The following is a 16,109-nucleotide window of genomic DNA, read 5'->3' as shown; positions in this document are numbered from 1 at the left end:
AACCTGCAATAATAATTGTAAAGCAGGACATTGAGGTTTTCTTACCTGAAGAAAATGCTCAACACCATAAGCCCTGCTATTAACACAGGTCTACTACTATTGTGTCGAATTACGCGAGTAGCAAAGAACAACAGAAGTTAAAGGTCAACGCAGATACCAGGTCAACTCGGATATACGTTTACAGAACAAATTTAACCCCTAGTGTGGGATGTAACCTCTTTCCATCCCTGTCTATCACATTATTCAAATCTTGGGGTTGCTATTGCCCTGACTTCAACACAGCAGGGCTATAGTCTGTGTCGTTAGTTCAAAGCCATTACCTCATGACTTAGAGGCCAGGAATCTAACCAAGGAGAGACAGAGCATGTGGCACCCTAGTTTTACCTATTTTGTGGCACCCTAGTTTTGCCTATTTTGTGGCACCCTAGGTTTACCTGTTTCGACCAAGTCCTTCATTAGAAAATGCTTCTGTTTTCATAGGTGATGTAAATAACAAACATGTTCTCCAAACTCCCTCAAATATATTCTCATTTGGCTATCACCATGGTTGCCAAAGTTTTCAGGTGGTCCATATCTATAGCAACAGAACAGACCAAATTGAAATTTGCTGGTGCCATTAATGTTATAACTTTACAGAAAAACAATCAAGCACTGTGAGGTAATTCTTGACTCTTGTAGTGAAAAATCCCACCAATTGATGGGCCCATCAGGCTAGCTGTGTAGAATTAGTGACACCATATTAATGTTACTGTTTTAATGTAATTTAATGATTAGAGTGTTGTCAACTCTCTGCTTTTAATGTCACTCATATAATCCTGCTCTTTCTATTGTTGTCTTGTAAATGTCAGAACTGTTGTATTGTTGTATATTACTGTTGTATATTACTGTTGTATATTGTTGTATATTACTGTGTGTATGAGTTACAGTATAACCTTTACTTTCCTTTACTTTCTTATGCCCACCCATGTATGTTGAGATGTCTTTATACATGGGCTGGTGAGAAACAAGCAAATATGAACAAGACAAAAACTTACTTATTAACCATATTATAAACTTCAACACTAGAAAAACAACACATGGTTTAGAGTTTGACCTTTGAAATTATCCATGTTGTCAGTTTTGCAGATAGGGATAGGAAGAGTGTTCCTAAGCTCCATATTCCCTCTCATCTATCTAATTTAGACAAATTGGTGAGGACACTATGTCCCCATTGACCCACTCTCAGGCCACTGCACACTTCCCCTATCAAATACCACAGACAAACTTGTAGCTGGTGCAAAAAACACTCAGAAAAATTTATTGTTGAGAATGGCAAATTCATATGTAAGAGGATTGGAGCAGTGATTGGGAAGTGGGTTGATGGGGGCTCAAACCAGTAACTTGGGGCTAGTTCAGTTATTCAGCGGACCTTTTGCTGAATCCATTTATGTGTATTAAATTAGTGGAATTACAAATACAGTAATTTAACATGATTCTCAATTGATGGCATGTTTTACTTTCAATACAGTATGAATCTGGGAGATAAAAAGATGTGCAACAAGAAACAGATTGCTTTAGTCATTTAAAAATTACTTTTTAATAAACTTCAGCTTTGAAATGTTGCTATAGAATCAATATTTTGTGACCCCAATCACTGCTTTATGGAGTTAATTTTTAGTCTGAACTACTGTATGAACTTGAAGGTAAAACTAAAATGTAAAATTTTGCTTTTAGGTTTTGCTTCAAAGTTTTCTTCTGTGGGTCTGATTCCTTGTAGATTACTCATCTTGTCCATTGTAATTATGAATGTTGTTTTGATTTTCTATAGAGTAGTTTCACTTAGATTTAGTGTATAGTTTACTAACTATTCCCCTTCCCCTCTCTTTATTTCCCACAATGCATCTTGTCCTGTGTCTTTGCATGCTGTTCGTCTTCCCTGTTCACATCCCTCATGGACAACTGTCAGAGCTGCAAACGGTTTCCATGGTGACGTTTTTGCCAGTAGCTTTGGTGACGACTTCGGTAGCGGGTGAGTACCATTTAGATTTTAAAAAGAATCTGGCAAAGACAATTTTTCAGCCAGCAGCAGCAATTGCAAACATTGTTGAGTAGCTGGGATAGCGAGAGGGTGAGTTTTGTCCAGTGCTAGTAAAGTATGTGTCTGTGGAATTTTGTAAGAACCAAAATGGCAACTTAAGCAGTATGTTTGCTACCAAATGAATGTTGAACGGTGATGTACTTACTGTTTGTGCCGGAAGAAAATAGAAAAACAGGTCAAGTCAATGTAAGTCTACAACATAGAATAAAGCTTCTGAAGCAACTTGAGACAATTTATCACAAGTGATTGGTGATATTTTAGTGAATGACACCGGGCAGTCACAGGCAGCTAGATGTGCGAGCCTTCCTGTAGGGTTAGTCATATTTCTGGAGCAGCATGGAGATGCTGGGTGCAGAGTCCTCAGTATCGACTCCTAAGATCATTATGCTCACAATATGGCTCAAACTTGTCAAACACCAACCCCTTGTCCAGTTCCCTCACATATACTCCCCCACAAGGAGAAGGAATAAATTACACACATAGTTAAACATCTCTGCCAGCAAAAATTCCTTGACTCTGGAAATAAAACACTTGTTGAAATTCAAACATGAGTGTCCATTGTTAGAAAAAGGTGTATGTTTGGTGTTGAATTGTGATTTTTTGTTGGTTTGTGGTTAAGTTGGAATTGTGGTAAAAGTAATGTACTGTTTTCAGGTACCTAGACGTTCTTTCAAATGTTCAGAGTATTGAACCAGAGGATAACATTTGATAAATTCTCGACAGAATGTGTAGCTAGTTAATGTGCAGATTTTGCCCTTCTTATGTATCGTGAATATGCATGAGCTTGCAGATAGCAGAATGGACAAAAGGATTCCACACTAAAAAAGATGAAATATTAAATATGGATGCTTACTGTTTTTTCTTCATTTTAATCTTATCCACCAACTTGTACTGTATGTCTTTAATGTTAGTAAATATCTTGGCCCGATTTTTCCAACCGTTTGTTTGTATTTTGGTTTTTTAGATATGCTTCATTTTCCTCGTCGTCTGCGTTTGGTCCCTCTGGTGGTGGAAATGTACGGAGAACATCCACCAGTACAAAGTTCATCGACGGCAAGAAAGTTAAAACAACTAAGTGAGTCTTCTTCATTTATTTTCAAATCAGTTGGTAGAGCCTACTGTAACACTTGTCTCTAGAAACAAGGACATTGTAGACAATCATTCCTTTGCTCAGTCAAAATTGATTTCCCAGTCAGTTCATAAATCTACTCCAATGTTAGTGCTTTCACTGGAAATTGTACTGATACTACCAGTTTGTGGGAGGGGGGGGTCAAGGGGGGGGGGGGTTAAGTCTGATCAAGATTTGGGTAGCAAAAAGTAATACTGTAAAAGCAGACTAGTATAGGGAATAAAGTAGGAGGAATAAAGCATACCGGTGCTGAGGCCGAGTGGATAAAGGCTGTGGCATTTGAATAAATGAGGCTTAGCATTCAGGAAGTTCCGGGTTTGATACCCGGCCGGGTCAAAGTAAGGTGGGTTTTTCTACCAAAGAGCAATCTACGATTCTCCCATTTGAAATGACTTTCTAAATTGCAAAGATTCCAAATTTGAGTTAAAATGTTGAATTGGAAGCCACCTTACGTGTAAGGTGTAATTCATAAGCCCTTGCGGGCTTCTCCAACATTTGTGGTCGCTTAAGCGTTGTAAAAATAACTGCTCATTATTATTATTATTTAAGTAGACAAGCAAATAGTTTTTCTGATCGAAAGAGTTAAGCAAAAATAGGGAACTAGTGCTGACTAAAGCTGACTTCACTGAAAAGCTGCCCCAGCACTGAGTAAAACCACCCTCCCAGGAGTATCTAGCCATAAAATAAAACTGACATCACAGGGGAGCTGCCCCAGCACTAGCAAAACCACCCTCCCAGGAGTATCTAGCCATAAAATAAAACTGACTTCACTGGGAAGCTGCCCCAGCACTGGCAAAACCACCCTCCCAGGAGTACAGTATCTAGCCATAAAATAAAACTGACTTCACTGGAAAGCCGCCCCAGCACTGGCAAAACGAACCTCCCAGGAGTATCTAGCCATAAAATAAAACTGACATCACTGGGGAGCTGCCCCAGCACTGGCAAAACCACCCTCCCAGGAGTATCTAGCTCCATAAAATAAAGCTGACTTCACTGGGGAGCTGCCCATTACTGGGCAAAACCACTCTCCAGGAGTATCTAGCCATAAAATAAAACTGACTTCACTGGGGAGCTGCCCCAGCACTGGCAAAACCACCCTCCCAGGAATATCTAGCCATAAAATAAAACTAACTTCACTGGTGAGCTGCCCCAGCACTGGCAAAACTACCCTCCCAGGAGCATCAAGCCATAAAATAAAGCTGACGTCACTGGGGAGCTGCTCCAGCACTGGCAAAACTACCCTCCCAGGAGCATCAAGCCTTAAAAAATATCTGTACTGACACACTTAATAACAGGAAGTGCATCATATCACAAAGCAGAATTTCAACTTCCCACGCCTGAACATTGTAAACCTGGAAAGTATTAATAATAATAATAAAGAAACTCTAAACATCGGTGCAGGAAACCAAGAAAGTTTCCAAGTAAAATAAAACTCATTGCTTGAACAATAAATAAATAAATAATTCCCATAACTCTTTGTAAATCTGCTTTACCCTGCTTTCTGGGTACTTTTTTATGATTCTGCATGTGAAGTTTGCAGATCCACTGTGTGACAATACATAAAACTGTGTGAGTTGGTTGGTACAGCATTCTCTGAAAGTGATGTATATGGAGATATTTCTGTATGCCACATTGGCGTAAATATTGTTAAATCCGTCTGACAACAGCATCATGACTCTTGACTGCACCAAGTTAAAAAGAGGAAATATTTTGAAACTGCAATATTTCATCATTAATATTTATAATATCACAACATTCCATACACCTTGAGCAGCAGTGTAGGATTTTCACGGTCGTCCGTGACGACTAGAAAATAAGTCGGACTACCAAATCTTTCAAAATGTTGTGTGCTTGGTAGTCCTTCGGACGACCAAAAAAAAGGAAGGCTTTGAAGAATTATTGAGCCTAATTATATTTCATTAAAAACGAAAGTCAATTTAATTAAGTAGTTTCTGAATAACACCCAAACCAAACATGAATTATTTAAAAACATGCGCGAAATATTAACTTTACAACATCGTTAGAAGAAATCTGTTCACTAATAAAGTCGCCTAACGTTAGTCTCTAATGATGTACCCAGAAAACAAATGAGACTTGTGGCTAAATGTCAGTGCAATGCATTTTGCACGGTGTTGTAACAACAGTCGATCAGACACTGACAGTCTATAGGCCGAGTGAAAATGCATTGCCTGACAATGGGGGGGGGGGGGGAATCTAGCCTATACTGCTGAATTTGTGACGCAGTTATAAGATATCCATGGCATACTTTCAGTATTGCTGTTATCTTCGACCACATGGTTGCCTAACAACACACTAAGTCAATTGGGGAAATCTAGCCTATACCACTGCATTTGTGACGCAGTTATAAGGTATCCATGGAATACAGTAATGTTATTAGCGAAAAAAATACTGACAACTTTTTTAATTTAAATTGTCACGAAACGGAAACTGATGAAAATTTTAAAATGACAAGTTAGAGTAGCTATATTACGTGATAAAATGAAAAGAGATTAAATCTGTTTTACAATCTTTAAAAAGTTACAACAAAACTGTCGATATTATGAAACAAACTACGTTCGGCAAAGCCCCGTTTCTAGACTGCCTTACAATGAACAGCGTGCACTATACGTACTGTACATCAGTTTACAACTGCAGTGTTTACCCCTAACATTTTTGGCACGTTTCCAAAAAACTTTTCATGTAGTAAACTATTTTGGCTCCACTCTAGAATTAATAAGGTCAGTCAGTAAAGGATCGGTAAAGTTATGCGAAATATTATCTTAGACGTTCAAGAAAAGTAGGTAAATATCCCCGTAAAACACACCTCAAGCCAACCGACTCCTCCGCATGAACAAAACAATCTATTCCCCATGATACACGAGGCACAGTCTATAACATACAGACATAGCACGATATCACGGCCCAATGGCTAAAGTATGGCCATCTTTATGAAAGTAAGCATTTTAATCCCATGTTTTAAGCCACTTGGCATGATTAACTAAATGCTAAATATTGTTCCCATGTCCTTGTGGAAAACGTCAACTTCGCAAAATACAATTACTTGTGTTTTTGTTGTTACGTGAGATCCGTAATCGATGAAGTGGTTAGGCTATATACTATACACTTAACTATGGTAGGATATTAATTTTTCCTTTTTTTGTGGAAATTCTAGAAAATACTTTCTTTTCTCCGCGCTCAACACCAGATGTGGTCTGATGGTTTGTTCATAAATGGGTGAACTAGAGCCTTGTTTACATGACATTAGTTGCATTTAGCACGATATGCCAGTTTCGCGTGAATTTTTCGAAAGTATTTTGCTCGATCTTTCGTAAAGTTTGAAAGATGTACCAACTTACTGTTCGTACACAATTGGTAATTTCTCTACTGATTTTCAGAGTTTTTCTCTATACAGTCAATGTTGTAAAGGACGGGTTTTTTCGAAGTTCAAAAGTCAGTAAATGAAGTTGAAATTATCGTCATTTGTTCAATCCTCAAAAAATATCGTTTTGAAAAAAAAAAAATTATCGCGGTAATAATAATTTTCGATATATCGCCCAACCCTACGTGATTGTCTAAGATACAATTCAAATGCATCTTCGTACCACCAGTGATTGTTGTCAAAATGTACGTAACAAATATGAGACAAGGCCTAACGGTATGATATTTGAGTGCAGACATATGATAATCTTTACCACAAGCTTCGTTATCTCTACACAGGGAAAAAGTTAACGTTGCAAGTAATTGTTGTCAAACAAGTTACTTGTGTTCATTGAGCACTAAAAATGCAAGAATGTTTGCAGACAATCGGTAGCGACTATTAGCCAGTCAAATCACGGGAATCTTGATAAAGCATCATTGTCTATTTTTAGCATGAAAATCTCTGTAATGAAGTTTTGGTAGCCCTGTACCTTGCGGTTGATTGTTGTGATATAATTATTTTCAAACAAATTCAATGATCTGTAGGAGTAGGAGAACTTTTGATTCTTGTCAGAAGAAGAAAGAATGAAAGATGTTCATTCAAAAATGTGGTTTGTTATGTTTTCCGTTGACCTAGTTGTGAGTGTGTACTTGGGGATTGCAAGCAATTTGAAGATTTTGCGTCCCTGGCCAAAACATTGCGTCCTGTACCCAGAATCCTGTGTTCGTAACCATGCTGGAATACTTTCGTTATTGCTGTTATCTTAGACCACATGGTAGCATAACTCAATGGGAATATCTTGCCTAACCATAGGTTTGCCAAAAAAAAAATCACACTGCGTAGTATCTGGGTAATAAATAAGGAACCGGGTAGTATCGCGTCGGGCGGGTATCCGGTTACCCGGATACCCCGTGCAAACACTTTTTGAAAACAGTACACAATAACATGGTTATATGCTAAACTAATAAAGCTTTGGTTGACACAATCAGATTGAGCACCAAAATGTTTTGTTTTGTATTATTTGTGTTCATTTTCAATTTTGGTGGAAAATTTGGAAGGACTACCAAGTTTTTTGCAGGACTACCAAATATTTGAAAATCCTTGAAACTGGTAGTCCTTCGGACAACCTTCTCAAATTCCTGAAAATCCAACACTGAGCAGGATATGTTAGATTGGGCATTTGAGATGCAAACCTCACAGAGTCTGGCTTGACTTTACAAGAAAATATCTTGGTTACTGGTCTGTCCAACAAATGACAATATTTATGTATCTATGTATCTATGTATGTATTTTAGATCCTCCTGCAAGCAGGAACAAAGCCGCAAGCTGACCGAAGTCAATCTCTTAGTTTCATATTTTAACGTCCATGATTATGAATTGTCAATTGTCAACAACTCTGTTACTGGACGACCTACATTAATCTTGGAGTGACTCAAACTCGGGACCATATGATTGAAAGGCACCGGCGTTAACCACTGAGCTAACACTCCCTGTGTACTCCCTCCAACAATATTTTGCCTGTCTTTCCTCCTAGAATCCTAGAAAATGGGCAAGAAACAATCACAGTTGAGGAAGACGGAATGGTGACTTCAAAAACAATTGACGGAAGGCCTGCGATGATAATGCAGAACTGATTACTGCAGACAGGTGTAGGATATAGAGACTATTAAACCGTGGTTGTTCAGTATAGGAGCAGTTTAATGAGACTACCAACACTAAACCAGAGAGGGGCAATCCAAACCGTCTGATAACATCAACCGTGCAAAAAGGAAGAAAGAAATTTGCTCCCCAGAGCAATTTGTTTCCCAAAGAAATTTGTTCCCCACTTTTGAGTATAAATGTTAATCGGACCATTTATTTTCGTTCAAGATCTAGATGCTGTCACCCTGCTGCATGTAAACAAATGCTACAAAGTAATGGAAGTATTTAGTTCCAAACTAGTCTGTTTATTTAACAGCATATACCATATTTTCATTGTTGTCATTTGAAATATTCTATTCTTTACAAACTAAGTCCATCAGGTTGATGGCTTTTTCAAGTATAGGCCTAAGCATTTTTTTTTTAAATTTAGAGATGATTTTTTTCTGTCTTGAAAATGGATTACATTTGCAAGCGTTCTGAAAAAGCAGCTGGTAAGTTTTGAAAACTAATGGAGACAAAATTGGATCCATAAAGACAAAGTTTTGTAGCTTAACTTGTCAACTTTAATTATCTTATCATCAAGGGTCAAAAATAGTGGAAATTCTGGTTTGCAACTTTTCTTGGCATGGGATTTATTCAAGAATGAGTTTTAAGCTTGTCAGGATTGTGGATTTTTTTTTAAATCAAAAATAGAATGATTAATTTAAATGCTGGGTTGATGATCAATTTCTATCTTGGTGGATATCTTTAAGGGGTACTCTGAAGTTTTCTCAACTCCCTTGGAAATTGGTAAGCAATATCAAACTGACACCAACCCGCTCAGAGGATGAACTTTCACTCTTAAATTAATATTGAATAATATTTCGTCGTCATCAGTTTTTGAAAGGAATGCCAGACATTACTAGACACAACAATATCTACAAACACTTTGTGAAAATCAAGGACACCAAATGGAGATGTGCAGGATAATGTTGTTGCCAGTCAGACAACATGGTTTCAGATTCCATTTCGAACATTGATTGTCATCACATACGATGTTAATGATGACAACATAGGTTGGATTTGTTCCTTTCTTAATTACATTTCAGATTAGCTGTATGTAATTAGCATCACTAAAACAGTGATAGCCGAGTGACAGTATCTTCGTTACTGCTTAACAGTAAAACAAAAATGGTATTATTGCCGACATAAACCTCACTTCAAAGGGAACCTTTTTCATTGGATGTTTATTTTCTTTCTTGTTCTGCTTTAATGGACGTTTGGTGAAACATCGCCTATGTAATAATAACGTAATGTTTGTGTTAGTGATGATGGTGATAGTTGTTGGGTTAATGCTGTAGGTTTAGATCATAGTTTTGGTTTTAAGATCAATATGGTCGAGCAAATCCATCCAATTTTTCTACTGCTTTGTATTTCTTAGTTTAAAAAATATGTAAATAGAGCCTGGCTTTTTTTCTAACATGAGTGTTTAATAGATGTGATGCTTTGTATTAACTATTGTGTCAGTTGTAGTATAGTAGATTAATATTAAAAACAAGGTATGACCGACATATTTGATTTCTTTACTTTGGAAGGCCCCGGGGAAGGGGCTGAGGGGGTGGGTAGGGGGATGCTTAATTGAAAGTGTATGCACACATCTTCACCTAGATAATATGCATCCAAAGAAAGAAGATCAGATATGGGCATAATATTTCAGAGCAAGTCAGAGCTTTTGGTGTTGGTGGAGTAAAGGAGGGGTGGAGGAAAGGAGGATACCCACTTTTCATGGGGGCGATGTAATGGTATTAATCCTCCCACTATTGATCAACAAGTAATCACTTTGCACAGTAAGTAAGTGTATAATCTTGTTTCATATTTATTTAACAAATGTTGTGAGATCACGTTTCCTATCCTTCCTCATGAGTACCAACCGAAATTTATAATTTCAAAATATATTCGGAGAGGTTGGTATTGTATGTATTTTAGATCCTCCTGCAAGCAGGTACTCGCCAAGGAGCCATCATTGGCTTATCAAAGCTGCAAGCCGACCGAAGTCAGTCTCTTACATTCATCCAACGTAACATATAACGTCCATGATTATGAATTGTCAACGACTCTGTAACTGGACGACATACATTAATCTTGAAGTGACTCGAACTCAGTATTAAGAAGCAATGGATTTGTTAGGCACAGTGTACACTGAACAGTATCATAATGCATTTTGTATCCAGAGATGTTATCCAGAGATGTAATCCAGAGATATATTTTGTTTTTATTTCGCTATATCTGCATTTTCAATTCTACAATGGAAAAGAAGGAAATGGATACGAGGGGTTCCATTTGGCCGTGTATTTTTACCGATATATCAAAAAATGGTACATTTTGTCAGAGAATTTGTTTAGTTCTACCTGTTTTTTGTATACTTTTTTTTAAAAACAGCAAAAATGTAAGGCTATCTATGACAGCATTTGTGGTCAAATACCAGATCTTTAGAAGAAATGTATTGATATATATCTGACATTTTTTGTGTGTAACAGTTGAGGGTTGAAGTTGCAGCTTGCAAAGGTCGTAACCTGCATTTGCCACAGACGATGAAATCTGCTGTTCTGTATGCCAAGAAAAACTCATCAAGCGATTCACAATGTTGGATTCGTAATGTATCAGGTTGTCAGTACACGTGAAAGTAAATTATACTATCGTCAAATTGGAAGCGTGTGTGTGGAAGAGTAGAGTGAGTCAGAATATTAAACAAGTATATATTGTCACCAGATTTGATAGAAAACTGCAAATTGAGTATTAGAGAAGTGACTCCCATTTCATGATGGGTTGGACATTCTTTTCTAGAGAAAATCTCAACTATGGTAGGATCGCTTCCCAGAGGCAATAAGGGGAAAACCTCACCTCTACTGATTCTAGTGACATTTAAATATCACTTTGGATGAGAAAATATTGCAAAGATATGTCTACAAAATATTTGAATCTGACATATTTTTGAACTTTATACTACCATGGAAGCACGTATAGTTGTTAACCTTCATGACAAATGTTGTCCAGTAATTAAAGAGAGTGCCATCTTGGATAAACATTGAATTAATTCATCTCTTGAAAGACTTCCCTTATTCCTGAATAAGACAAAGTGATCATTTTATACATTGCTCAAAAGAAATCTGCCAATTGTAGGTTATTCAATATTCATATATTATGTTTGTTCAACCTCCTCAACAAAAAAAACGGCTTAGCGTTTTACATATTTGATTTTTTCTCTTATTTTCCATTAAATGATTTTAATGAAACTGTATGTTGCTTCATGACTCGCCCCTAGGCTTCTATCCATCTTTCCTATCATATCATGTATGTATTTTCAAATTCTTCACCATTTATTGTCAACTCCTGAAAAGTTTTTTTCAATATTTCACTCCTTTTTTCAAACCTAGTGCAACTTTATTTGTTCAGACATTTTTTGTTCAGATATATACTAATTACCTTGATAGAGCTGTATTTATGGGAAGAAAAAAAAACACAGGTACATGCTTGCTTTACAAATCAACAAACTGTGTGTTGTATTTTTTTTATTGTTTATCACTCGTTACAAGTTGTCTTTGGTAAAGGAATAATATATTTCTATATTTTCCGGTCTTATTTTCAACTCAGTATGTACTACAATGATAGAAATTATCAAAAGAACCAGTCTATGGCAAAGTATTGTGGTTGGCTTCAATTTTATACTCTTTTTCACCCCACACCTCTCTCTATGAGAAATGGAATTGAAGTAGTGAGTCAAATGCATAAGTAAAATTTACCACAATATTGAAACAAGTGTGCCGATCTCAAAACAATCAATTGTTTATATTTTGTGCATATTTTGACCTTTGCCAAATGTCATGCATGTTAAGCAATGGTATGCTGTGTTAAAGGCATAAATCTCAAGTACAACTGTTGTCAGCTTTAAGGCTGTTGGCCTCTGAACCCTCCCCAATCCCTCTCTTCCTGCATCCTTACCAACCCATGGACGCACTAACAAACTCTCTCTTTCTGACGGTCAAACTTCCACCTACTTTCTTGAGACAAATATAGCCATGTCTCATTAATATTGAAAGGCATTTGTCTGTTATATCAACCCCCTCCCTCCCCCCCAAAAAAAAAAAAATTGATTACATACACTTTGCCTTTACTTTTCCATTATTCTTCACATAATTGAATGTTTTATTTGATTTAGTCATTGCTGTTACATTATTTCTCTCTTTGTGATCCTTCTGTGAAGTTGCTGTTCAGATTACATAACCATATCCCAATTCCTGTCATTATCAACCAATGTTATACTTATACAAACCCCTGAACCCTCAAGGAATTCTACAATGGTTTTGTTCACAACAAAAAAAGTAAACTAAAAAGGGATTGTTAACTTGAAAGTTCTTGAAATATGACAACTTCAGCTACTATTTATCATGATATATTTGGAGGTACAAACATTAGACAATTTTTCAAACTGGCTATTGGAGACCTGCCAACCTCTTATAAAAATAGAAAAATTAATGGTCCCCCCCCCCCACATAATCATCAGATTAGGGGAAAATAGGGAGAATTAGTCAAACTCCAACTAAAACAAGATAATGTACAGCGTTTATAAAATGTACAAGTCACCTCTGCAAAAATGCAGGTTACATGAAAGTAATTGTCACATTAATGTTGGCACTGCAGAACACAATGGCAAAAACATTTTATAGAATTCCCAAAAAATTGAAGTGGACTTACTCCACATCACCAACACAGACCTGTCAAAACATTTCTGAATGCAATTTAGAAATATAAGTAGATCTTAAATTTGCACATAAAATCAGGAGATCATGAGATTGCCTTTGAAGTAGCCTGAAGGCACCTAAGAGCCGGGAGGTTTGGCAAGTTTGGTCTAATGACTAAAGCATCCTTTGAATAAACCTCAACAGTTGATTGGTCAATCTTGCCCAGATTGATGCATCATATCGTATCATGATCTTACACGTTTTATCCTCTTGCAGGAGGAGGTCAAAGTTGATTGATGTACACATCATCTCTTCGATATTCACTTCACCAGCTGTTCCTCTTGAATTGCCTGTTCCTCATCAGGCTGTCTGTCTCCATCTTCATCTCTTAGCTATGTCAAATCAATCCACCAAGCCTTTGAGAGAGGAAGTAGTATCCTTTCTGAAAAAGTTTGTGATAAAGTTATAAAATTTTAACTTGATATGCTGTAAACCAAATAGAATAACAAACAAACCAACACACACACTATACATTCATCCAGCTTTGTGCAGAATATTGAGCAAGATTTTTATAATGATATTGTTTCAGTATTTAATAGAAGGTCTGTTTAAGTGTGTTGGTGCTGAAGTCAAACATACTGCAGGAACAACTGGCTCATATTGAATGAAGCCCTCTGACATGATTAGATTCCAGTTTTGAAAATGACATGGCAGGTTGCTTAATACTTCCTTTCATCTAAAAGAACACAAACTTTATCCCACTAAGTTTTGCATATTGTCTGTTACTGAAAAATAATTGTTATCTTAGAGATACAGTAGTGAAGCCTTCTCAGAAATTAAAAGCTTTGGTTTCCATGATTTTCTTTATACAAGATTGCTATCACTGGAAAACAGATTTGCAAAGTATATATTCTTGGTTAATGTGGTTTTGATCAATCGTGTCAGTTGTTAACATTCAATAATTATGCTTTCAGGATGTCATCAATGTTAAGAGAATTGAGAAAGCAAAAGCAAAAGGAATCTTCACATGGAGTCATGTACAGTACTTATCAAACATTGTGTCCTTCAAGAAAAGAGAAAGTAAAAACTATTAATTTAATTGACACACATTTCCCACACACATTTTATGTTCATATTGCACTAAAATAATTCAACATGGCATTGCCTTCTACCTTCTCTTTCTATTATATTTGGGGGGAGAAGGGGGGGGGGGGTTATCACTTACATCTAAAAGCCTTTGTTTTACTTCATGATGTTGTTCCTGCTTAGCTTTTTCAAACTCCTTTCTGATTGCTGATCTGAAGAATTCCTGATCTGTGTATTTCAGTTTTTCTCCTTCCCTCATGAGAGTGCGATATAGTGACAAGACTGCCTTCCTTGACCAAATGATAGCAACCGGTGAAGACATTGTATTTTTTTAAAACACTGCAGCCTAAATAACCCCCAAAAGTTTGTTATCCTGTCGAAAGAGATATCACAACATAATTCTTAAATATTCCATTATTGATATGATCTTAATACAGTAAGTACTTTTAAAGGATTCACTGAGTATTTAATTTTCCATCTTTTCTTGCCTGAAGATGAAGTAATAACTATAGATAAGATAACAGGAGAATACTTTCACCAGAGTAGCTTAAGAGCCTGGACTTGTAGGATATGATTGTCTGGGACTCTTGCCCCCCCCCTCCTCCCTGCATGCCCCCTTTAAACCTATCCCATCCACAAAACCTCTCCCATTTGGTATGTCTTTGATCTGAGTACTAATATAAAGGGAAGAAGGGGTGTAAATTTGGTAACCTATCTTTACCATTTTAGAACAACTTTATTTTCAACGCCAAATCAGTGACATCCGCCTATCTTACTATCTATATAAACATAATCATATATACATAGATATATTTAGAGTCAGTTGTGCTTTCTAAACACCATTAGGCTAATGAGTTAAAGAATGCTTCAGAGAGTTCTAACACAATTTTTGGAGTAACTATAGAATACCCTGCACATTTCTATATGCTTCTTTTCTATAGAGTGCTAGTGATGATAGTGATATGATAGAGAATTTATAAATTAGCTCTTCAATCAAGTCCAATAATACTGTACTATGTAACTGAATGTATCAACATATAGTACAGTCAGTGGAGAGTTCCTAATTTTTTGTTTTTTAACTTTCAAGAGTTAGATTCGTGGTTGGAGGGACACTGCCATCTTTTGAGATGTATGAGTCTACTTCAAAAATCACTTTTAGTACTTGCATAATGTAGCACAATCAACATTGGCATCTTCCCAAACATGATACAGCTCTAGTATTCTTGCTACCAATTCGTTTTATACTTAGGTCTACATGCAAGCTTGGGCTAATAAGTACTTAAATTATTTTAGAAGGTCGGGGAGGGGGTGGTCTGAAAGGGGAATGGGAGGGGTGTGTACCCCCTACGAAATGGGTAAATAAGCACCCTTTATTTAACTAATGATCGGGTAAATATGAACCAATGCATGGCTTATTCAACCAATGATCAGGCAAGCAAGTATGGGCGCCATCATTATTCAACTGATAATTAGGTAAAAAGCAGGAGACCTATGAAAAAACATGTGCACTCCTGGATTCTCAACAATATGGAACAATAATAGTTTACACGAAGGCTTCATTTTGAGATGGGAAGATATTTTCTCATCGGCGTTACAAGTTACATAATTAGTAGTTAATATTTAATACATATCTCAAATTTGTTTGGTACTTGGTAGTTGGAAGTCGTCACACTAGCACTAGCAGTGGGTTGGATGAAAAATAGAAATAATAATATATTGTAATTTGTAACTAGCTTAAGTTAGTCTAGGCCTATTACGCGAAACGAATAGTTGCGGCCTCATTTGTACTGGCGTTGTATTTGAAGTAATATGAAATCCTCGAAACGAATTGGAAGTCAAAACTGACAAAGTTACCGTCAAAAAACAATTACAGACGCATGTTATACAGTGGTTTCGTCTTCACGTCCTTGTTCATCGGCTTAAACTTGTTGTAACTTGAAACTAAATTCTCATCATAGGAGATAGAAACAGCACTCTGTGAATGTGATGAAATCTTGCACCAAATGCCCTCAATATTAGATTCATGGACCCTTTCGTTGA

At 36.7% G+C, this 16,109-nt stretch overlaps 1 protein-coding gene and 1 long non-coding RNA gene across 5 annotated transcripts in view; one reads left to right on the top strand and one right to left on the bottom strand.

The window, feature by feature from the left end:
- LOC139958914 (dnaJ homolog subfamily B member 6-like) overlaps positions 1-11,787 on the top strand; it is a 24,972-nt gene extending 13,185 nt beyond the window's left edge. For 3 of the 4 annotated variants that reach the window (XM_071956358.1, XM_071956355.1, XM_071956356.1), the window contains 3 exons: positions 1,946-2,008; positions 3,042-3,152; positions 8,159-11,787. In XM_071956358.1, coding sequence (XP_071812459.1) covers positions 1,946-2,008; positions 3,042-3,152; positions 8,159-8,258 — 274 coding nt within the window. In that variant the 3' untranslated portion in view covers positions 8,259-11,787. The remainder of the gene's footprint in view (positions 1-1,945; positions 2,009-3,041; positions 3,153-8,158) is intronic. The other variant, XM_071956357.1, reaches the window with a different exon arrangement.
- LOC139958920 (uncharacterized) lies at positions 9,714-16,109 on the bottom strand. The gene is made up of 2 exons (XR_011789901.1): positions 15,924-16,109; positions 9,714-13,425 (listed from the first exon to the last, which is right to left on the bottom strand). It is a non-coding gene; the product is annotated as an uncharacterized lncRNA (long non-coding RNA).

This window comes from Apostichopus japonicus, chromosome 18, assembly GCF_037975245.1.
Source record: "Apostichopus japonicus isolate 1M-3 chromosome 18, ASM3797524v1, whole genome shotgun sequence".
In the NCBI taxonomy this organism is placed as follows: domain Eukaryota; kingdom Metazoa; phylum Echinodermata; class Holothuroidea; order Aspidochirotida; family Stichopodidae; genus Apostichopus; species Apostichopus japonicus.
The sequence above is the reverse complement of the archived record's forward strand: the minus strand, read 5'-3'. Positions and strand labels throughout refer to the sequence as shown.